A 25,745-nucleotide genomic window follows, 5' to 3' on the forward strand; every position below is an offset into this window, starting at 1 on the left:
TAAATTTAAATAATTTTTTTCTGTGTTAAAAGGGCATTTAAAATAAATAAAAATTTAATCATGGGGCCACTAAAAAAGAAAAGAAAATAAAAAGTAAAGCGTGCTTCAAAGCATGAATTAAAACAAAGAAAAAAACCTTACTTTCAAACACAATTTCAAAATTGAAAAAGAAAGTTCTTAAAATAATTAAAACCAAACCACATGATCGTAGCCGCACTACGTGTTGATGCAAAATTTTAAAAATATACCCATTTACATAATTTCTTATGTAAATTACATAAACTTGGTAAAAAAATCAATCACTATGAGCTGCTTTCTTTAGGTCAGGTCAGGGGCATGAATAGATACTCAAGTTTATTCTATCCTCTAATAATTTCGTGCCAATACGTAATCAAAAGCATAATAAGTTTAAAATTCTATATATAATTCATTGTTTTTCCTTTCAATTACATATCTAATAAGTTAGATCTTTTTATGTAAATTCTTAAACAAAACATCTATTTATATCTATTTCAAGTATTTAAAACAAAATTAACTCCATAATCGATATTTTGCATACAATAATACAGTGACATTTTATCAAAACCAACTCAGTAGAGACGTGAAATAAAACTGACACAAATTAAACCAGAACAATTAATTTATTAGATATCCGATTTTAAAATAAATTATTCAGTACTCAACTAAAAATATTGTCATCAAATACTTATTTAAGCCAAGAATAAAAGCATGTAACAATACCCATTATGCATAGAAATTTGCAAAGTAATACAAATATGAAAATCGGTCAGATATAAGACTCGTCAAGATAATCAGAACAAGTGAATGAAAACAGATTGAACAGGGTTTAGCATTTCACATGCAACAGATACAACCAAATTACAAATTTCTGGAGATAAAGAACCAATTTCCTTTGATAATGATAGTGAGAAGGTTAAGTAAGGCGGCAATCTGAAATCTGATATTAACCTTGAGGTTGAAGAGCATGGAAATATGAGAGCAAAGTCAGGTTTCACTAGCGCTCTATGGTAAGACAAACTGGATCTCAGCAAACAAAACATTACATGCAGGCAGGTAAAAAGTTGGATGAGAGCAATCTTCCACCAAATAGAGCAACAACGTAAAAAAAGCAATGGATCGTAGTTGCTCAACGGATCATGATCTCCCAAACAAAGAGCCACAATCATAGAAAAAGGAACCCCTTTCCATCAGTGCCCCGTGAAGAAAACAAGAGTGGTATGCATATTTGAGTGCAATTGTGGGTAGCCATTTGCAGCTGAAAAGATTTTTTTATGTTTTAAAAACCATGCATGTCCAATTAGCAACAAAAGAACCCAATGATGAATCCAAAAAGGACCACATTAAGCCAAGAATCCTGCCAAAAGGTCAATAACATTAATAAAGCGCTGGCCAAAGCAGAAATCTAGCAAAGAAGAAAGTAGGTGTGCTAGACAAATATTCAATAATTTACCGGCTTGACTACTTTTACTCAAAGATCCTGAGACGGGATAGCCAAATGGGCATTCTACTTTTAAAACTTCCTTCTCCCAATGAGAAGAAGCAAAACTCCACATTTGGACCTCCATCTTGGTCTTTCCAAAACCCACCCATCCAACACCAACAAAACTTTCCAATACGTCTTAAACTGAATCAGGTAATCCAGCAGCATATATGTCATACGCAACTCCCCATGCATTAAAGTCACAATTCACAAGATACCCAGCAGCAGCAATTATAGATAGCATAGAGCACAACATCGAATTTGACCGCAAGTCAAGTATGCATAAGATTTCACTAGACCAAAAGATCAGCATTTAGGAACATAAAGAGTTTGCAAAATGTGCTGAGTATTGCATATCAAAATACTGGTATCAATGATCCATCCAAACAACAATCCCAGAAGTCCAGAGCATTGTGAAGTGGGAATGAAAAATAAAGTTGAAGCATTGACAGCGACCTCTTCAATTTTAAAGCTGTAAAAAATCACAATTACAACTTCATTAGAACCACAAACACAAAGGACAGAAAGGAGAGATGAGAGATCATTACATGCTGAATACCTCATTGAAAGATTAAATTATATCAGCGAAAGCCTCCCGATCCCCGTCGCTCTCGCTCATACGGTCCTGCACGATCACGATGATATCGATCATTTCCGGAATCTCCATGACTACCGCCATCCCTGTTGCGGCCCCCTGAAGAACGATCTGCATTTCTATCTGGACCATAGTGACTACCACCACCACCACCACCACCACTTCCACCATATCTACTTTCCCTACCACCATACCTTCCGCCACCCCTGGACCCTTCACCAGGGCATTCCCTAGCAAAATGACCAGGTTTTCCACATTTAAAGCATTCACCACCATTAGATCCTCGGCCCCCTCCACCTCCATAATCTCGGTTACGATCACGATCACGACCACGCTCCCGGTAGCGATCACCATCATCTCTAGTTGATCCTTGTTGAGGCTGGGCTCTATCAACAGTAATAGTCCGCCCATCTAAATCCATCCCATTCATAGCATCAATAGCCTCTTCCATTGCTTTCTTTTCATCAAATGTGACAAATCCAAAACCACGTGAACGCCCAGAGAACTTGTCAACAACAACCTGTTTCAAATATATGATGAAAGAGAAGATTAATAATTTCCAGAACAAAAATAATGCTTAGATTCATAAATATATTACACATATTATTTTTATTTTGTTCATTTTATTTGGTAATAAACAAGTATATCATGTCTTGTAATTTTACTCCTAGAACAAAAAAGAGAGGATAAATTCCAGATATCAGCAAAAATGTACAGCATAAACCAATTTCTACGCAAACAAAAATTATGATACTGATAACAATAGTTTCAGCTAGATGAACTACAACTATTATAGTTATAATATGATACTGGTCACCTTTGCCTCAACAAGCTTGCCGAACTTTTCAAATGTATCCTTTAATTTTCTATCAGATGTTGACCATGCAAGGCCACCAATGAAGCAGCGATACTCTTCCACATCAGACATTTTAAACTGCATAAATGCAGGAAGACAAGCATTAGTACATAATGTTTGGATTAACTATGCAAGACAAGCCATCCCACCATCTAACAAATAGCTGGAAGTACCGCTCCCTATTAATATAGACAATTAATTTTCAAAAATTTAAGGAATCAATGTTTGGTTATAAACCAAAAGACAGCATAATACTATGATTAAAGATATTGCCCAACTTGTGACAATTAACATCTACACTTCAACAGAAAAAAAAATTAACTGAAAAAAAAAAGTGAGTCTATTTCCTGGAAGAAAAATAATAAAATAGTTAGCCTATAAAGCAATCTTGTGTATCTATGTATCACATTTTAAGGGCACAGCAGCTCTGTCACTCGGTCACTTACGAATCCTATTAAAAATTGAGGGTGAAAATTTCAGGTAAGAATTTTTCGTTCAAGTTTTATGTATAGTGTAGCAAAAAGACAGATCACAACCTGGGCAAGGAAAACCTAACTAGGAATAAAAGCACACAAAAATAGGCAAAGTAAAACTATGATTGCACAAAAATTAAAACATTAAGTCAAATTATTAAAATTCAACCTATATAGTCCCTTATGCAGGCAGAAACCTTTACTAAAATTGTGAATTTTAGGGACCAGAATTCAGGCAAGCGAAACAACCCCGTAACTTCCAAAAACGAAATTAACTAAACTCATTATCATATACAGCTTCAAATTGTTCTTAATAAGCGAATTAGGACAATTAGAAACCAGCTTGAATCAGAAACATACGAATTTGAATTGAGGGAGTGAAAGAAGAAGAAAATCAGGGTTAAATACAAAATTAGGCAAATAAAAGGGAGAAAAATACCGATGAGTGGAGAAGAAGTTCCAGGCAAACACGAGGAAGGAAAACCTAACCGAGCCGAAGCGGAAAATGAAGATGAAAGTTTGCGGAAAGACAAGTATTAGATATATACAGCACTCACCCTCGTTACTAGGTTACCCTCAAAATATGACGTGTTTTTTATCTTTATTTTTCATTTTTTAATACATATTACCAATGTTATATTTTTTATAGGCTTAAAAGTATTTTTACTTCTTAAAAACATCTTCGAGTTTTTTTAATTTACTCACTATTTTTTTTTCATTTCTATAAAATTTGTATTGCTGTTTCTAATTTAACATTTTTTATTTTGATTTATAAAAATATTTGTCTTCAATTTTAATTCTCCAAAATTTTAAATTATTACCTTCAGTCTTTTATATTTATTTTAAGATAGATAACTAAAAATTGTTTTATTCATCTTTATGCGTGGCATAGTGTGATAGTAACATTATCACAAGACCGTTATAGTGCTTACTTGATATTTTATTTAGCAAATAAATAGATAAATAGGTCATATAAATATTAAGATTCAAAAATAGTAATTTTCAATTTTAAAGCAAAAGAAAACTATAGGGATCAACATAAAATTTTACTAATTTTATAAAGATTAAAAAAATGTTTATTTCTGTTTTATATTTTCAATTGATTAATAATAGGTTTTAATTGAAAATAAATATAATTTATTAAAAATTTGTAAGACATTTGGACAATGGTAAGTAAAAGTTATCTTTATGAATTTGATACTAAAAAATAAGATTTAGCTCATACAAATATATTTCAGATGATGAAATATATAAATAAATATTAATTTACAATTGTTAAATAAAATTATAAATAACTAGTGAAAACACATTAATGAGGCATTAATGAGGAATTTTTCTAAAATGTTGAAATGGTTTTCTTGTACAGTGAAACATTGTAACAGTTCCAATTTTGAGAATCACTTAAGGGCATCAAAGTTAAAAAATTCTCAAAGATATAGTTTGAAATTTTCAAAAAAAACTTAATTTATTATAACTTTAAAACATACTTGTCCATAATCTCAAATTAAATAAGGAAAACATCAATTACAACTTACAAATTTATTTGCATAAACTTCCAAAACATCCTTGCAAAATTCTTATCGTAGATCCTCTCTCTCATCAATTAGCAGCTCGAGAAACATCTTCATTCCTATATATTCCCTTACAACACTCACGTCATATGATCATCGCATTATACACACACACAACAACAACAACAAACAAGTATGAGTGAGCTTACAATATCAATATAAAAAAATAAGCATGTAACACAAACATTTCAAGGGTATAGAATATTTAGGTTTCTCCTTTTCTTACTTTTCTACACATCTAAGATAACTAAGGTCACACTACTCGAATAGAATGGTTAAGTAGACCTTTCACACTTAGCTAGGACCTATTCCCCCTACTCTCTCAAGTCTTACAAGTAAAAATGTTGGTGCAACACACCAGGTACTATACTCAACCTCATTATGTATATTTTGGGACGAACAACTTTGTCAATTTATTGCGCCACACATACTGGATAACAAAGTACTCACACCCACTCTTACTACTCATCGTTGCTCCTCCGTTAGTGGTTTTCTTGGGGGTCACCTTTGGGTCTCTCTAGGAGAATAGGAAGAAGGTTGTGTGGCATGCGGCATGTGGCATGAGCCACCTACTTTAACAGCCAAAAGGCACGACTGGTCTCTTTAGAATGCAATCACACATTTGTGTTACCTTCCAATGAAAAAGGAAACAGACTTAAATCTCTAAGAATGTGATCAAGTGAGATAACCTATTGAATTGTTACTCTACACCAGATGAATAAGAGCAGGTTTCATCTCCATGTTGGTTATGTTCATCACCGACCTAACAATGTTGTTGAAATTCAACGGTCCTACAAATGTTGAATGTTCTCCTAAAGTACGTTGTCCAACATACTCCAACCATATCTACCTCTTCTTCTTAGTCTAAGAGTTGAATGTGAGATAAATTTAAGAAATCTGAAACATTTTTTGCTTCTCTTTATGAGGCTTCACGTGCTTCCTTGAAAAGTCTTTAACATATCCTGTTATTACCAAAGTTATTCTTTCAATTTTAGGATCGTAAAGTAATTGATCTGCTGAATCCTTCTTCTCATACAAAACAAGGAAAAAGTAGAAGGAACGAGTTAGTAGTAACGATTTATTTATATAAAAAGTTTAACTATACGGAAAAAAAAGGAAAGAGAAATATATAAAAAAATATAAACAATTTATACCAAAATTGGTAAATAAAATACAATTAACTAAGCAAAACGCAAATCCCCAATAATGACACTAAAAACTTGTTATGGATATTGACAAGTGTATCAAATCACACAAATAATAAAGTGTATAAGTCCAAATGTCATTTTTCCAAGAGACTCACGTCATTAAGAAAAAACTATGATTATTTACTTATTTAGGAGAAAATCTTTGAATAAAATAAATCAAATTCCAAGAAAATAATGAAATTGATTAAGTGAAAATATATGATAAAAACCTCATCGAGATTATGTTTCGTGATCCAATTCCATGTAAAAACACTAAACAATATACCTCTAATTCCTATCTTAGAAACAAGTTTAAACCCTAATAATAATAAAAAAATTTAAAATCTTAGATATTTTTACCAAAGATTCACATTAAGCATTATAGTCGAATCTACTAGTTGTTCTATCATAGTCTAAGTTCTAAGAATAAGAATAAAAAGATTTAAGATGCATTATGTCCAATCCACGTGAATAAGGGAGTTAATTACTCTTATATATTTTGAACAGTAGAAAAGAATCATGATGAATGCCTTTAACCTTCAAAATGAGTCTCTATTTTCTATTCTTTAGATCAAGTTCCCTTTTTCCATTTTCATAACATTGGACAAATGAACCAAACCGGACTAGATTTGAAATTTGTACTTCATTTTCATTTTATATTTGAAGTAATAAATTCCGTAAATAATTGATTTTGTTGATATGTTATTTAATCTTAAGTGATTCCACTATTATGCGAAATTATAAACTAAATATTTTTTTTAAAATTTGTCTATAAAATCTTAATTATCTAAACAAATAATAATCAAAATACCAATAAAAAATAAAAGTAAACAAAATTAAAAATATGAATATGTCAATTATGATTCATCCTCAGTAAGGAGAAAATAAAAATTCCTACTTATTTAAACATTATTTAGTTATCTTCCAAGTCTTGTGTACTTATTGGAGTTTCCCGAAAGATAAAACATAATCTCATTATTTCAAATATATTAAATAACTTCTAATAGATAGCATTGTCTATACCCACCAATTTAATTAGGAGGTATTCTACAAAAGTATAACTTACGAACAACCATATAAAAATAATTTACCTTTATTTTTAAAGTCTTAAAAACATATATGTGAATGTATTTTCACCAAAAGGAATATCATAATTTATTTCCGCTTTATCTAATAATATCACTTTGAACTTTAAATGACGTGATAGCAAAAATATTTGTATTATCTTTTACTAAATTTATTAAAGAATCCATAAATCAATGATAAAAAGTTAATCTACACATATTCATAAAGATGATTCATTTTTCTCGTACACTTTTTTTTTTCAACTTCACCCTTTAAATAACCGTTATTTTAAATTAGTATAAACTATTTTTATATAGGTTTAATACATAATTTGATTCTTACTTCTAAGATTTGGTTCAAAGTAATCATATCTTTCAAAACAGTTTAGTAAGACCCCATATTTCGTTAAAAAATGTTCAATCCGGTCCTTTTTTCTCACACCGTTAAAAATATAACGGTACAAATGTCATCGTGGCATCTCATAAGCACGTAGCACACGTTAATAGGTGGATTTAAATGATTTTTTAACTTAAAAAAGTTTAAAAAAGTCTTCTGCCACGTCATCATCACCATCTCCAGACAAACCTTAATTTCTCTCTAAGAAACCCTAGCCACTGCACCATCCAGCGTTGTCACCACCATCCTCGCTAGCAGCCGTCATCTCCAACGCATCACGCGCCACTACCAAAGCGTTGCGCGGAGAACGCGAGAAACCCTAGGTCTCCACGGTTTGCTTGCAGGTCTGATTGTGGTTGTAGGTGGAGGCAAGCAACGACGCAGTTAGTGGTGGAGAAGAGTGGCGATTCGCGATCTACAGCAGCGGCGTATGGTGGACGATTATGTGGTGGAGATTGGACGGTAGTGCTGCTGGCGCGATGACGATTTGGCTGGTGCGAGGGTGAAAATGGTGAAGATTGGTGGTCGCGGCATAAGGGATCGCGTTGAGTGGTGGCGCGAGAACGAAGGTGAGATGCGAAGGTGATGGAGGTACAACATAAGGGAGAAGACGCTTTGGTGGTGGTGTGTGATGCGTTGGAGAGGACGGCTGCCGGCGAGGACAGTTGTTCCACCACATAAGTGTAGAACCAGCCATAACTCGACATTTATACTATATCGTAATAGCCAAGTCTATGTTTATGATATGATTAGGGTGCTTGTTATACTATGTGTGAAGTGTGATATATGATGAAATTTTAGTATACCATGTTGAATTCTTTTTATCACTTGCTTACCCTTATTTCTATGTTTGTTTGTCATATTCGTGTTTGCGATGATCACCTTAATGATGAGAGCAGATAAAGATGTCTTTTCAGTTGCTCTAGCGAGAGGAAATGGTAAAACATGTGTAGTTAGGTGGTTCTACAAGTGTAGATTTTTGCCTTTGTGATAGATTGTTTGACCTAGTTATTTTATTATCATCTTTGTAATGTTTTATTTTAATAGTTTTACATTATTAAAATAGGATATTACAATAAATAAGATTTATTTTCGTGGCATACACAATTTTTTTTTTCAATTTCACCCTTTACCTAACTGTTATATTAAATTAAAAGAATTACATTTTCAAACCGCTATCTACATTTAATTATTTTATAAATTAAAATAATTTTACCATTTTATTTTTTAATTACTTCTTTTTTTATTCAAATAATTATTAATAATAAAAGCTACTTAAGAAAATTATTTTTAATAAAAATGATTTTATAGTTTAATAATTTATAATAAAATAAAAAAAGTAGACACATATGCTAGAATGTGTTTCCACTAGTTTTGAATAAAAAAAAATATCTTTTAACTTTATTTAACATGTTCCCAAAACACTTAAAACAGTACGAAATTAAAAGAACATGATTCAGTTTAAAATTTTCAAATGCTATGTGGAGAAATTCCAATAGAAAACTCGAAACCAAAATTCACCTTCGCAACGAAAACCAAAATTCACAAACTTAACAATAAAAAAAAACTTAATCAAATATTAAACCTTACACCAAACGATATATGTTAATACAAATATTAATTTAAGAATATGTACATCAACCACGTCGAAATTCTCATTGACAGAGTTGGCGTCCGATTATTACAGTCATAGATTTGGTAGTTAGGAAAGCTTAAACATACAATTTTCTTTTTACAAGAATAAGAAAAACTATATTTATAATTTGCAAGGGATGGAAAGCGTATTTTTTCTTCTTTATATAGTATACTGAAATGTAAAAAAAAAGTGTAATTTTTGTTAACCAAGAACAGTGTAATTTGTTTATACTGTCTTTGGTAAAAAAAATCGAAAATCTCATACCAAAAAGAAGAAAAAGGAAAAGGGCTGCGAGGGTTTAGGGCTGGGTTTAGTACTTTCACTTTCTTTCTCTGTGATTTGGTATCAGTTCTTCAATTTCTTTTACTTTCAAACTCTGTTTTGCTTCCAGAGAGAAAAGAAAACCATGTGGTATTTGTGCGTTTTCTACCACCGGTTGTTGGATTACAGAAAACCCGAAGTGGAATCTCTGGCACAACTCTTTGGAGCCATTGAGGACCCCCAGAACGACGACGTTCCCTTCCAACTGCAATGGAAGCTCCCTCCTCACTATCACACCGATTCCCCTTTCCATTTCGTAAATCTCCCTTCCGAACAACTTGCTCATGACATTGCCAAAAGAAGTCAGTTATTACCGTTGAATGATTTTCCGTTTTTGTTTTATGAGTCTGTTTAATGTTTCGATTTTTAATCCTTTTCTTTTTTGTGGAGATTATGCAGGCATACTTGTGAAGGGAATGTATGAGCTTTGGGGGGAAGGGAGTAGCTACGAGGAGTTGAAAGAGTCTGTCTTGAGTTACCCTGATGAGAGGAAGTTGCCGTACTTGGATTCTGATAGCACTTTCAAGATTACTGTTGATAGCTTCGGGAAGGTCATTAGCCTGGAGGAGCAAAATGAACTCATTCAAGGGCTCTCTTATATCCCTTTCAAGGTGCGTGGAGTGTTCTTTTAATCTGATCGGTGTGAAATGTTTGATCAGCCTATTACTCAGCTTTGGTTGGGCTATGTAGGTTCGGAAAGTATTGGGAAATTTGAGATGTTATCTTGAACGTGGGAAACTATTGACTTTGTGCTTGCTCTTGATTTAAGACAGCTTTTTAAGTGTTTTGTTAGGTAGATTGATTATAAATAATCTCTTGAAATTTTAATTTGAGTATTTGATTTTCACTGCCAATTTATTGGAATGTTGTCTGATGGTGTTAAGTAAGATGGAAACTGCATTGAAGGTTCTGTGAAGGGTTTTCGGATTTTATGTCACAGTTCCGCTTTGGTTGGGTTGATGTGTTTTTGTATCAACTTCATTTTGAACAAGAAGTACCAATTTTATTTTATTTTTATGTTATTATTCATCAAGCTCTTTGAACTTTTCTAATGCATTGAGTATTATTTTACCTTTTTCATACGGGCCTCTTAGTTTTCCCCCTTTGTTTTTATTTGAGCTGACCAGAGTCCATTTATATTTTAGTTTAAGAGGTCAGATGGGCTATGATCAATGAAAATTCTCATTATTTATTGAACTTGTATTATTTTGCAAGAGTTTATACCCATCATTGGTTATCCATCTCTGTTTGCAGGGGCGTGTAAAGTTGAGAAACCCAGATCACAACTTCTGGCTTATAGAAGTAGATAACTATGGAGGTAATAATGGTCTTCCTCCAATTGTACAAAAGAGAATCTTCTTTGGTCGTGAAGTGGGTGGGGCTGATAGGAAGCTTATACCCACCTATCAATTGAAAAGCCGTAATTATCTTGGGCCAACAGCCATGGATGCTGAAATGGCTTTTCTAATGGCCAATCAAGCACTGGCTACTTCTGGGAAGCTTGTTTATGACCCTTTTGTTGGAACTGGAAGTATTCTTGTTGCAGCAGCTCATTTTGGAGCAATGACCATGGTCAGCTTCTTCCTTCCTCTTCTGGGTGATCTTTTTTGCTACTTATCCTATTTTGCATTCTTTTTACGGCTGATTACTTCCAGGCAAGTTCTTGCCTTTAACAAGTACTGTTATAAATTTTTTAGGGGGCTGACATTGACATTAGGGTAGTCCGTGATGGACGAGGTCCTAACTGTAATGTTTGGAGTAATTTTAAGCAGGTAAATGTGCAAACAACACTGTCATTAGTTGTTATAATGGTTATTCATGAAACATAGTATTTGTGTTGTTAGAATTTAGCACCTGAATTATCTATTTTAGGCATACTTTATAATTTATATTTCAATGTGATGGACTTATTAGGTTACACATTTTGCAGTATGGATTACCTATGCCTGTTGGTCTTCTAAGGGCGGATAACAACCTTCCTCCTTGGCGTCCAACGTTGAAAGAGGTGATTATTTGAAAAGAAAAAGATCTTGACCGTATACTTTTGTTCTTAATTATTTATCTGTTTCTTTTTTCATTGAGAACATCCCACTTGTTGTATGTCTTGACTCATGATTTTCCAATATCAACAATGTATTGGTGTTTCTGCTGTGTAACTAAAATAAAGAATAAAATATTATTTATTTGGGCTTTCTTACACTTTCAGTAATTGTGCTGTTGACTCTGGTCTGGCTTTCTGTTATTTTTACTAAAATATGCAAGTGGTAGATTGGTATTACTGATGATTTCAATAATGGTGCACAGATGTTTAGCAATAGACTTAATCCTGAATTGGGTTTTCCACCAATCCCAATCATTTTTTCAAATACCTTGCTCTCTGTAAGCCTGCTAGATCTCTTTAAGTTTAGCATTGGATTATTCAGTCTTGTTTAAAACGACTGTTCATCAACAGCCAAGCTTTATGTCCTTATCCAATTATGGGCAATACATACAAGACTTCCCTGAGATCAGAATGCAATCTACCAAGTCTTTTTACTTGACGGATATCCTCTTCCGAAAGATTTGAATGAAGAGAACCTTAGTGTAAGGTGAATAGTAACATCCGGATTAGATGCAATTAGGTATTAGATAAAATTATAGAAATAAGTTGGCTGTCAAGTTCTGCCACCAGTTAATTTGTACTCAATTTGGTATTATCTCTAATTATGTTTGAAAGTGAAAAAATAAATGTTGGTTGTAATTTTTATTTTTAAGAAAATTGTTGATATCTTTTCTCTTTGTTAGGTATTTGATGCCATAATATGTGATCCTCCTTACGGAGTACGAGCTGGGGGACGCAAATCTGGTGGTCGGAAGCTGCTAAAGGGAGCTGTGAAACCTTACACAGTTCCGGATGACAAAAGAACAGATCACATACCATCAACTGCACCATACAGTTTAGTTGAGTGCGTGCATGATTTGCTTGATCTTGCAGCCAAGATGCTTGTAATGGGTGGAAGGCTTGTGTTTTTCTATCCTGTATTGAGAGAAGATGATTTTGCTGAAAGCCATTTCCCAGAACATCCATGTTTTAAGTTGATATCTTCGTCAGAGCAGATCCTTAGTTCACGTTATAGCAGGGTATTACTGACAATGGTGAAGACAGGTCCTTACACAGAGGAAATAGCTGAGGTGGCTAGGATAAAGCATATGGAGTTTAAGGAGAACCATGTAAAGTGGTTGGAAGATGGTAATCTTCATTCTGCAGTTTTCAGTCCAGCTGATGGTCAGTTAACAGAGGCTGGTGATCCCAAGCTTATTAAGGATCCAAAGCCTAAATACAGAGGAAAGTATGTTTAGTGTTAATGGGTTAGATGGTCTTCTTCCTCACCATTACATTAGACAGCACTGTATTTCATTATATGGAAGCCAATGTACCCTTTTTAGATTCAAATAGTGAGTTTTTCTGATTTTTTTTTTCATATTATTCATAGACATATCTTTTTCCACCACTTTATCCAATTTGATGAAAGTTACAACATTACTACTTTCCTGGGATCTATCCTACGAATTTAGAAATATGTTTCTGATTGACTATTCTGAAAGGTATTTTTTGGAATTAGAAATATCTTTCGAAATACTCTGCAAAATATTAAAAATAAAGTGTAAGAATTTTATTATAATTTCAATGAAGGGTAATTTGGGAATTACATCTTTTATGGGTGTGTAAGAAGAAAAACGAAGGGCGCAGGAAGAAGAATCCTTACTATTTTATCCCCAGTTCTCCTATCTCCACCTCCCACTCCCACAACTTCAAAATACATTTATGATGTAGTGGTACATTAAGTAGACAAATACTCAAGAGTGAAAAATGGAAAGAACTAATTACACCACGAAATGAATTAAATATTATAAATAAAACATTCAACATCTTACATTTTTCTTGAGTAATTCAATGTATCCACTTTCTATACTCACCTCCACTTGAACACTATGCTAGTTTTAGCATGTGTAGGGATCCTATATTTAATTTCTATGCCTCAAAAGTGAAAAAAAAACACAGGTACTATAAATTGAAGAGTTGAATAACGTGTTAGATAAAATATGAAAACCTTTTACAACACTTTTAGAACTTTTTCTAATACGTGTTTAAAAGAAAAGACAATCTTAGATATAACATGTTAAGACAGATAACGAGATGTAATTCTACGTGTCATCCAAGGTTTTAAAAAATAATAATAATAAGGTTTGGTAAATCTAATAAGGTTGTGTGAACCAATTTAATAAACATGTGAAAACTTGTGAAGAAACAAATAATTAGGCTATTGTTGGTGGCGTTTATATTTTTAGTATAGGTTTTTTGTCTTAGAGGTGATCCATAACATCTTAGGTAAAGAAGACTCCGTGAAAAACTTGAAGTCTTGGTTGAAAACAAGAACACAAGAGAGTATATACTTGGTGAAGAAGAGATATTTCATTGTATTTTCTTTGCATGGTAAAATTCTCTTTGCTTTCTCTTTGATTTATAATATTTGTCTTGTTAGGGGATTGTCCTAACAAGTAATTTGGACACTTATTATTTAAAGGTTATTTGTAGTTGGTAGGTAAGAGGGAACCAAAGTTCCTTCTAATTCATCATTATGTCACATAGTGTAGATTTAATTGCTTTCTTTAATTGTAATAGTTTAGTGTATGTCGACTTGTATTTCAAGTTTAAATTCCTTTGAGAAGTTTGGTACAAGAGAACTTGAGGTAAGATTTGACTAGGAAAAATTTGGTTTCTAAGTAATCCATAGTGATTCAACTCTCTTTCTTGGAAATGAACTTAAGCTTCTCTTATCTCCTTAAGTCTCTTAAGGAATTTCATTTGAAATACTATTTTTTTTTTTGCATAAGTTAATTTCAAAAATCTTAAAAACGTCTAGAATTATTTGTTAAAACCATTTTTCAAAATTCTTTTGAAACAAATGAATTTTTATAGTAGCTTACATTTACGTCATGGTAAGGATGAGCTACATTATAAAACTAAGAGTGACCTACCATTCTTTGGTGAGAATACTAATGCATTATCATACCTAGCATGAGAGAAAATAATAGAAGAGCTTCATCGATTTCTAGTTAGGCATGGTAAATATCATAGACTTAGTTTATGCATCTCTAGGCTTGTAGGACATGGAAGTGAATGGTGGAATCAAAGACAATCTAAGGTTGTGAAAGGTAGAAAATCTCCAATTAAAGATTGATGTGACTTGAGAGCTTGCATGAGAACAAAATTTGTTCCTTCTTCCCTTGTAATAAACCAAGAACAAATATGTGAGATGAGAAAACTCATTAAAAGAGGAAAAACTTTTCTAAAAAGTGTAGAAGGGTTCTTTGAAAGAGAAGATGAGTTTGAAGAAAAAGTGAGAAAGCTCTTGAGTGACAAGAGAAAAAGAGAGATTCAAAGAAGAATAGATGAACAAATGAGAGAGATAGAAAATAAATAAAGAATTGAAAGAAAACAATTTCTTGCTACCTTAGAAGAAGAGCTTAGAGTTCTTAATGTAAAACAAGAAAAAGTCCAAAAGGATTTAAGGAAGATTGGGAGAAGAAGAGAGGAAGACAAAAGAAGGAAGAAAGAACAAAGAGAGAATGATGAGCATGAGAAAAGAGAGAAAGAAAAAAGAGAGAAAGAGAGCAAGTAAGAAGAGAGAGAAAGTAGGAGGAAAGAAGAAGAAAGTATGAAGAGAAAAATATAAAAGAAAGGAATAAGAAAGAAAAGAGAGAAAAAGAAGAGATTGAAATAAGAAAAGAAGAGGAAGAGTTACTAAAGCCCCCTACCACTCCCACAATTAAGGTTGAGACTAAAATGATGAAGGGAGTTTTCCAATCCTTGGACTTTTCTCAATATATCCAACAATCTTTCATAACTCCAACTTTTACTTTTGAAAAATTATCAACTTTTTTTTCACCTCCAACTATTTTTAACTCCTCAAATTTTTCCAAATCAAACTTGGAGTTGATGTTACCTTCTAGGATACAATTAACTCAAAGTAAACACAAAAATTTTTGTTGAGTAGACCTTTAAAGTTTTCAAGTAAATTCTTTTGCAATTAGCATAAGGTCTTCTTTAAATATTTCATCTAGATACATGTTTGTGGCTCATAAGATTATCGATTTTTGTGTTTGATGATACTTGCATATGGTCTTTGATCCTGGTGGAAAGATACACAAATTAACCAATAATAAGAAAAATGTTTTTGTCATAAAAGAACGTGAAGATTTGAGGACAAATCCTTTTCAAAAAGGAGTATATGATGACATATCCCTAAAAATTAAATTTTGTGTTGAAATTGATAGTCTTTCAAACATATACTACCTCCAACACAAGACAAATAAAATCTTCAAAGATGCTCCTACTCTCCAAGATCTTGGTTATTCATTTGATTTAAGATGTATCATTATTGGAGCTATATTATTCATTTACACACTATTATAACATTTTTTCTAACTTGTGTTATACAATGGGTATTTGACCCTGGTGGAGAAGCGCACGAAACTCCAAAGAAGATAAGGAAGTTTGCCTTGTTCCAAGTTGAAGATTTGAGGGCAAATCCTTTTCAAGAGGGAGGGAATGATGGCAAATCCCCGAGCCATGGTCAAACACTTTCAAGAGAGTGAAAGTCATCCATGAAGATGACATCAACTCTACCTTGTGGGCAACCTTTGGAGCAATCATGGATCATGAATTATAGGTAGTGTAGGATATCTAGGCCACTGTATTCGACCATGTAGTGTAGGTTTGTTTAAGGCTTGTATTAAGGCCTAAGTAGTATAGGATTTTCCTTAAGTTAGACATCCAAACCAAGGGAAAAGTGTGTGCCATGTGTCATGTTTCCATTGGATGGGAAGTGGTCACATGACATCTAGGAGTGGAGAGAATTTCTCTTTGGTAGTGGCCACATGTCTTTCCACCATTGGAGAAGATTTGCTTTTAGTAGTGGCCACATGACACTCTAGGAATGGAGATGATTGTGTTTTTTGAGTGGACACATGTCCTCCCATCATTGGAGAGGATTTGTGAACACTTGTCCACTCCTTAGAAGGTGGGAGATCATGCTTTTAAGGTTAGAAGGAGACACCCTTGGCCTATAAATAAAGGTGTCTCCACCCTTGTATTTCATCTTTGATGTTGAGTAATGTTATACTGTCCATTTTTGGCCATACTACTCATCTTAGATCAATACTATAGCAACCCATGAGGTTCCTCTAGTCACCTTCCTCCTTGGGTTGACATAACCTCTCTTGGAGCCACCAAATACTATAGTACCACCACCACTATATCTCCTAGAGGCCATGATCTTCTATCCATCCACACCTTAGCTCATCATCCTTGGATGATTTACATCCACATTTTTACCATTCATACAAGGAAACACTCCTTCATACACATCTCCTAGCTTTGGCACAACCTAGCCAAGGAGGTTGCTATCACTAACACATTAAGTAGTTTGATTCATATAGCTTTCTATACCAATTATGTGTTAAATTTCTTAGTCTATTATCATATCTTATGTATTACATCTTATATATGAGACCCATGTTTTTCTTCGTCTTTCTATCTTTTACATTTTGGAATGTGGAAGATTTTTGTAAAAATTAGGTATTCCAAAAAGTTCTCACTTTAATCTTGAATTGCATCCGAAAGTGATGCCTTATCCCATGCCACACGCCACGAAAAAATAAGAGATTTTCAAGAAACATTATGCACAACCTTTGACTCATTATCTTAGCAATTTCAAGTATCCATTTATTTACTATCCTTTGACTTGTTCACTCCACAACAAAATTTCTTACTGAATGAAGGGGTTGTTGATTTCAAAAAAAGCTTGAGACGTGCATAATAAGATAGAAGATATAGCCTCATCCTCAAGTCACAATAATGCACAGATCCATTCACTTCCCCTTTTTTTTCTAAAACTCTTTTATCTCTTTTCTTATCATTCTATATTATCCTGGATATATTTACTCTATCAAAAGAATACTTCATGGAAGTTATGAATCCTTGGAGACATTTAAGATGTTTCTATTGTACTCTAAAGAATTTGCCTTTATACTACAAATAAATGCTTAAGACAGTGTGTTTAGACACATTAATAAACAATCTAATTATTTTTATTCTTGTCAAATTGTACAACCAAATATGTTTCCAGTAAAATAAATAAATAAATATAGAAACTACTTTTTTAATATAATAATAAGAAATAATAATTTTAATATAATACGTTTAATATTATTATATATGATTTGACTTTAGTCATGTTCACAATATATAGTTCAGGAGTGAAAAGACAATTAAAAAATAAATAAAATCATATATTTACATTTAATCCTAAACATATTTCTTTTTGTCATATGTTATTAGCATTTTGAACATTCTTCATGTTAGTGTTAATAACTTCTATAAATATTTAGTAATTACTTTTATTTTCTTTTCTTCAACTCTTTTGCTTAAATATTAAGATTACATTACATAAATAGTTTCTCGATTCTTGCCAAAAATGATATGTCCTTTTATTTCTCTCTTGAGACTAAAATCAAATAGGTTTTATAGTTCTTAAAATCTAAAAAATAGAAACATAATTAGAAATAATTCAACATTAAAAAAAGTATACTAACAATTAATTATTGATGGTCGCCTCCCTCCTTACACAAAACATATCGATTCCATTTGAAAACTGTTTGATTTTAATTTTCTTTAATATCACTTCCATTTCAAATCCATTTAACATATTTAATTTAAAATGTTCTACAAATTTCAAGAGCCGTTGATTTTGCCCCTCGCATAGCAATTGTGGCTATTATTTTGCTACCTAATTTGCTACAAGATCTAATTAATTAAGACACGTATAGAATGAAATAGACTTAGTCCTTTTAAATTATCTATTTGATTCTTATTTTCATTAATTTTGTCTAATATGATTTTTTAATGTGATATCTATTTTTATAATTTTGGTTCAATTTTGTCATTTTTTATTATAAGATGATCTAAATTATCAAGAAAATATGAACAAATTGTATTACATGTGAGTTCGTAGTTTTTTTACCTTTTTATTAATTCTTTTAAATTTTTCTTAATTTTAAAAAAATTATTCTCATGTCAAATTCAGATTGTGTCGCGTAATAATATTAGTATCATATGTTAAGTTAATATCAGAGTTACATAAATTTTCAATTCAGTCTCAATTGTCATTAATTTGGTTCAATTTAGGTTCAAATTTCATTAATTTTGTTTAATTCAAACCTAATTTTTAATTTTAGAAGAAAAATTCTTCATTCTTTTTAAAATCAGAAGAAAAGTTCTTTATTATTTTTAAAATTATAAGAAAAATTCTTATTTTTTTAATTAGAAGGAAAATTCTGATTTATTTCTAAAATTAGAAAAAAATTCTTCAATATCTTTTAAAATTAAGGGAAAAAATCTTCAGTATTTTCAAAATTAGAAGAAACATTCTTCGTTATTTTTAAACCAATCATATCCCTATTTTTTACTAGAGAAAAAAAATCAAACATGAATATAATAATTATATTTTAATAATATATTTAGAATTAATTCAAAAATAATGAAGAAATATTTAATAAGAATATAAATTTTAATAAAAATTATATTTGATCTCAATTTAGAAAAAAATAAAATTGATGCTGAATTAAAAAAAAATTAATAAAAATTAAGACTAAATTAAACAAAATTAAGATTCCATTTAAAAAATATTTCACTGGAATAATATCTTTGACCACATAAATAATATAATGGATGCTCCATTGTTTTTAAACAAAACACATTCGCCTGGTTCGTGTAAGGCCATGAAGCTATTATGATACATTTAGCAGAAACAATGGCAAAAGTGTTTTGGGTGTTTATGGCCGTAGACTTTGCAACGACCACCTTTTTCGCAGGGATGCTTCAAGCAAAGAGAATTACAATGTTTCTCGTCTTTTGTTCCTGGCTTGCAACTGCGTACATGATTATCATAGCAACAATACATATGCATGTGAATATCTTTTATCTTCACCAATTCAGCTAAATCCATCACACCATTCTCGTACATTGATTCTGCTCCAACTATTTTCACACAACAATTATTCATTATTGAAACTTCATAAGGAACATATAATATATATATATATATAAGAAATTATTAGTTTCTTGGAAAATACTTTTCTTGTTTCAATTGCGAGAAATTACTGTATAAAAAATCTTCCATTAATGCATGGCATGGGAAGTAAGTGGATAAACACAACTTGCAAATATGCATGATTTTCAAGAACTAACTTTAATTTAGACATGCTTGCATCCCAAGAAACTTTTCATAGGCTTTGGTTACGTGGCAGTTGATCAAACCACTCAAATTCGTTGCTATGGAACATCTATTTCACTATACAGCCTGGTGAATATATTTTTAAGCAGCAAAGATTAATCACAATTAAAGTTGTTTGGTTTGTATGATCATGAAATTGAGTTTACCTAACAATGAAACGATGACGAGAATGGTTGCGTAGAGAGGTAGAACCCTTTTGGCTATTGTCATCTGTTCTGAAGTGTGAGTCCTTCGAGACGAGATAAAGTGATTGGATAGTTAATCTATGAATAAAATCGAAAAAAACACACTAAAAGAATATTTTCCAATCTGACACTCAAGTAAGTATAGTAAGTAAGAGCATAAGAAAATATGATTATAGAAAAGTATATGAAATTTAGAGTGTATACTCCATGTGAGAATATATCATATTTATAGATAGACGTGAATAGTTAAAATAATTAATTGATAATATTATTGATTACAAATTATATCAAAGGAATATATTGATTAAGATATTATACTCTGTTTAATTTATTATATATATATATATATATATATATATATATATATTATATCTTAAGATTCGTGACATATTTTCTTCATAATTAAATTTATTATAATGTGATATTTTATAATATATTGTCATTATATTTATTACAAAAATAATATATACATAATATTATGAAAATATAATATTTATTTAATATTATTCTTCCCTAAAAGGGAAAATACATCATCTTTGAATTTAAATTATAATTTTGTCTATTGATGGTATATCGGCTAAAACTATGATATTAGGTAATATAAATAGGTAGGGAAACTTCACTTTTGCATCATGCTTACTTAAGATGAGAAATGATTATAATAAACCAAAAATTTGAAATTAACGTTTATATATTTATTTACGTGAGATTTTGTTTTTCGGCTTAAGAGAATAATATATATGAAACAAATTATACAAATGTTGTCTAATTTTGTCAAGCTAGTTTATTCTTCCTTTTTTTTTTTCATTTCTACACTCTTTTATACATCATGAGTACATTTTTCTTTTCATATCTATGTAGAGATATGTTTTACGTACCAAAGAAAAACATACCGAGAGAATTAGAATTTCAAAACATTCCATATCAAAACAAATCATTAAAAAACAATCAAATTTAGAAGTTAAAAATAATTAATTATTATATTGAATAAATTAGTCTTTACTTTTAAATTCGAGACTAATTTAAAATCAATAATAATAAATAATTAAAATTTATGTAATTAATGTTAGATATAAATTTAGACTTTAATTTACAAACCAATTATAATTTTTTATTAATATTTTAAACTATTTTAAATATTAATAATTTTAGTTTATAAAATAATGTCTAATTTAGTCAATACAATGACTAATTAGTTTTTGTTTTTAAAATTGATTATTATTTAATGATTTTCTATTAGTGATTGTATTGAAACAATGTAATTATTTGGTATGCCTCTTTGTTGCATTTCATGATCTACCCCACTCTATAGCTGATCAGCCTTAAACGTGAAGTTTGACATCTTCCTATCCTTTGTTTTCCTGCAATAAAAACACCACTAAACTGTTCTTCCAAACATTTAGTGATAGGTACAAAAAGAAAGTTTACAGTAGAAGAAAAACTGTATGAATTAGTTTGTTGTGTGACAGACAATTTTAACTGTTTGTAAGGTAGTTATTTATTTGTAGTTAGTTGAATCTGACTTCTATAAAGCCAGAATGATAGTTTGTAGCAGCTTTTATCTTGGTTTTATGGAAGTTCTGTAAATTTAGGAAAGTGGAGAGTCTGGTTCTCTTGAATAACCAAAAGTTATATGTATGTTTCAGTTTATCCCTTTGGAGGAATTCTAGTGTGTTGTTAAATTAAAGATATACAGTTCATAAGGTTATTTTTAATAAATCTGGAATACCTATCATTGGTATTCAGAGCCTCTTTCCTTGGTATTCAGAGCCTCTTTCCTAGTGATGTGGTGGCTGTTCGGCATGGTCAATACAAGAATGAAGGCAAGATTGGATGGTTTGGAGCACCTAGTGCAAGAACAGGAACATGAAAATCAGAGAAGGTTCCACTGGTTGGAGGAAATGCTTACCGGGCTAACAGGGTTGGTGGAATGTTTCACATCCTCTGATAAACAAACAACAAATAGTGCTTTTGTTGCTAAGGACGGTACTAATGAAGCAGGGAATGAAAGTGGACGTTCAGGAGTGATTGGGGAAAAATGGAGGAGGCTATATATTCCTGTTTTTGCAGGAGAAGGTGCTTATGGCTGGCCTAACCGCTTGGAGATATATTTCTAGTTGAAAGAAGTCAATCGGAGGAGAAGATGAGGGCTGTTATAGTGGCTTTTGAGGAAAAGCCCTAAATTGGTTCCAATGGTGGGAGACTTGCTATCCGCATCCCACATGGGAGGCTTTCAAAGAGGCGGTTGTTCAACACTTCCAACCAACAATGCTTCAAAATCCTTTTGAAGTCTTGATTGGACATAGGTAGATTGGGCGGGTGAGAGAGTATATTGAACAATTTGAGCAATATGCGGGATTCTTGAAAGGTATAAGGCATGATTATTTGATTGGCATTTTTCTGAATGGATTGAAGGATGACATAAGGGCGGAGGTTAAGTTGTATGAGCCCAAGAGCCTTGCTGAATTAATGATGCAGGCTCTAATGGTGGAAGACAAAATTCAGATCACTTCTAAGGGCGACTCTTTGATGGTACAACGATCTAATACTAATTTCAGACCCCTGCCACAAACTAGGAGTTATTCTTTAGAGGGAGGAAGTGCAACAACATTTTTCAATTCTTCTAGGGTAGGAGGTGAAGGCAGAGGCTCTGTGAGTACTGTTAGCAATTCTGCATCTGGACTCCAAGAGAGCACCCTTCAAGAAGTTATCTCCTGAAGAACTGCAAGATAGGATAAAAAAAGGCTTGTGTTTCAGGTGTGATGAGAAATTTGGTCTAAATTATACCTGTAGGAACAAACAACTTAATCTGTTGTTGATTTCTGATGAGAACATAAAAGATTTGGAAGGTGGCCAGGACCATGTACCCTTGCCAACGAAAGAAGGGGAAGGACACTACACAAATTTTGCAATTATCCCAATATTCAATGGCTGGCCTCAATACAAAACAAATCATGGAAATTGTGGGGAACGATTGACAATGAAAAAGTGGTGATTTTGATTGATTGTGGCGCATCTCACAACTTCATTTCACAAGAATTGATTACCAAATGTGGGCTGCAACAACAATCAACCCTACCATATATGGTGGAAGTAGGGGATGGGCACAAGGTGCATTGCCAAGGAAAGTGCCAGGGGTTGATTTTGGAGGTTTAGGGCTTGCAGATTCAACAAGATTTCTTTGTTTTCTCATTGGGAGGTGTTGATATTGTGCTGGGGTTAGAATGGTTGAGATCCCTTGGGGAAGTTCAGGATGATTTTGGCAACTTACGTTTATCTATTGGGAAAGGGCTACAGGAACATGTTTTAAGGGGAGATCCCACATTATTTAGATCAGAATCCTCTTTAAAATCTTTGTGGCAAGATTTTAAGAAGCAAGGGGCATGCTTTGTTATCAAGTGGGAAGAAATTAAGAAGTCTGGGACTGTTCTAGTACAACCACAAGTTCTCTCAATTTTGACAACCAATGAGGACATTTTCCAAGAGATAGAGGGATTACCCCCTAGCAGAGAACATGATCATTCTATCCACTTACACGAGGGCGTTACTATTCCTTCTTTGTGGCCCTACAAGTACTCTCATCAACAAAAAAATGAGATTGATAGGTTGGTCCAAGAGATATTATAGGCGAGAGTTATTAAGCCTAACATAAGTCCTTATTTTAGCCCCATTATTTTGGTCAAAAAGAAAGATGGTGGGTGCGATTTTGCGTCGATTATAGGGCTCTAAACAAGGTCAACATTCCCAACAAGTTTCCCATTCCGGTGATAGAGTAGTTATTGGATGAATTGGCAGGTGTAACCATGTTTTCTAAGCTGTATTTAAAATCTGGTTACCACCAGATTTTGATGCGTAAAGAGGATATTGAAAAAACTGCTTTCCGCACCCATGAAGGCCATTATGAATTCCTAGTCATGGCTTTTGAACTGACCAATGCACTAACAACCTTCCAGGCTTTGATGAATCTGATACTCCAACCTTTTCTGAGGAAATTTGTCCTTGTGCTCTTTGATGATATTCTGATCTACAGTCCAAACTTAGCTACTCATGTGACCCACCTAACAGAGGTTTTTAAGGTGCTGCATCAACATAAATTGAAGCTCAATAAGAAGAAGTGTGTCTTTGGCCAACTGCAATTGGAATATCTAGGCCATATTATTTCTTAACAAAGGGTGGCAGCAGGCCCGCAAAAAGTTGAGGCCATGGAGAAGTGGCCAGTTTTGCGAAATCCTAACGCTTTAAGGGGATTTTTGGGACTCACCGGTTATTACAGACGTTTTTCCAAGGATATGGTAAGATTGCTCAACCTCTAACTCAACTATTATCTAAAGAGGGATTCCATTAGACAATAACGACACAACATGCCTTTGAGGAATTGAAGAAGGTTGTTTCCCAGTTACTAGTTTCGACAATCCTTGATTTTTCTAAATCATTCACTTTGGAAATAGATGCTTCCAGTAAGGGCTTGGGGGCTGTTTTATTACAAGAAGGGAGGCCTTTAGCTTTTTGGAGCCAAGCTTTATCAGAAAGGGGCCAACAAAAGTCTGTCTATGAACGAGAATTAATGGCCATAGTCCAGGCCATTTAAAAGTGGAAACATTACTTCATGGGCAACCATTTCATAATTTTCACAGACCAGAAAAGCCTAAAGTTTCTCACAGACCAATGGTTGTTGATCGAGGAGCAATTTAAGTGGGCTTCCAAGCTTCTTGGGTTAGACTTGGAGATAAGGTTTAGACCTGGAAAAGACAATTCAGTGGCTGATTCCTTGTCTCGCAGGGACTGTTTTAAGGCCATTGCTATCCTCTAGCCAAAGCAATTGGGCACTTGATAACAGTTGAAAAACTGTTATTTTCATGCTTAAAATTGACACAAAAAGCAACCTTTACACTTAGAAACTAGCTTGAAATCATGCTTTTCTTCATATTTTCAGAAATAAGAGAGCTGGACAGGTTTATGCTTGATTTTAGTGTTTTTGTGCAGGTTTTAAGGTGAATTTGGTGAAAGAAGTGAAGAAGGAGAGAGATGGAATCAGAAAAGACATCAAAAAGTGCAAAAGGAGAAGCCGAAGTCACCGCTCAGCGGCAGTTTACCGCTGAGCGGCAATCAGGAGCTTACGGGAGGTCCGCTGAGGGGCAAAATGGCCGCTGAGGGGCAAAATGGCCGCTGAGGGGCAAAATGGCCGCTGAGGGGCAAAATGACCGCTGAGGGGAAGAAACGACTCACACACTTACCGCTGAGCGGCACTTTTATGGGCTTGGACCTTCTGTAATTTACGAATAATATATAAGCTTTAGGGTTTCCTAGGGTTAGGTATCTTTGGCTGGAACGAAGCAAACACTCTCTCTTCCACCCCTTTGAAGGAGGATCTTGGATGCTCAGGCTTCCTCTTCACCTTTTTAGGGTTTTATCTTTCATTCTTTCATTGTTATTCATCTAGGTTCACCATGAATATGGTGAACTAAACTCTGTATGTTTGTTGAGGAATCAATGTAATCTTTTGAAGCTCTCATATATGGAATTTGTTTTTACATCTTTTATTTAAGACCTATGCTTTCTTTCATCATTAGTTAGGGTTTTTCCTCTTTGCTTAATGCTTGCGTTGTTTAACTCATTCGATAC

The 25,745-nt window shown here is 32.8% G+C and overlaps 2 protein-coding genes across 3 annotated transcripts; one reads left to right on the plus strand and one right to left on the minus strand.

Moving 5' to 3' along the window:
• Positions 1–1,376: 1,376 nt before the first annotated feature.
• LOC124830607 (glycine-rich RNA-binding protein RZ1A) lies at positions 1,377–4,018 on the minus strand. 2 transcript variants are annotated; one of them, XM_047304377.2, is made up of 4 exons: positions 3,865–4,018; positions 2,914–3,030; positions 2,061–2,616; positions 1,377–1,973 (listed from the first exon to the last, which is right to left on the minus strand). In XM_047304377.2, the coding sequence occupies exons 2-3, from the start codon at positions 3,022–3,024 to the stop codon at positions 2,083–2,085; spliced, it is 645 nt and encodes a 214-aa protein (XP_047160333.1). In that variant the 5' UTR covers positions 3,025–3,030; positions 3,865–4,018; the 3' UTR covers positions 1,377–1,973; positions 2,061–2,082. The 2 variants fall into 2 exon arrangements, with proteins under 2 accessions (XP_047160333.1, XP_087960016.1); XM_088103890.1 differs by lacking the exon at positions 3,865–4,018 and having other exon boundaries at positions 2,914–3,036.
• Positions 4,019–9,559: 5,541 nt separating this feature from the next.
• LOC148205851 (uncharacterized) lies at positions 9,560–13,124 on the plus strand. Its single transcript, XM_088103891.1, has 6 exons — positions 9,560–9,903; positions 10,001–10,212; positions 10,856–11,173; positions 11,299–11,373; positions 11,532–11,606; positions 12,386–13,124. Exons 1-6 carry the CDS (start codon positions 9,687–9,689, stop codon positions 12,938–12,940), a joined length of 1,452 nt encoding a protein of 483 aa, XP_087960017.1. The 5' UTR covers positions 9,560–9,686; the 3' UTR covers positions 12,941–13,124.
• Positions 13,125–25,745: the final 12,621 nt, after the last annotated feature.

This window comes from Vigna umbellata, chromosome 1 (assembly GCF_029865625.1).
Source record: "Vigna umbellata cultivar VRB3 chromosome 1, Vumbellata_1.0, whole genome shotgun sequence".
In the NCBI taxonomy this organism is placed as follows: domain Eukaryota; kingdom Viridiplantae; phylum Streptophyta; class Magnoliopsida; order Fabales; family Fabaceae; genus Vigna; species Vigna umbellata.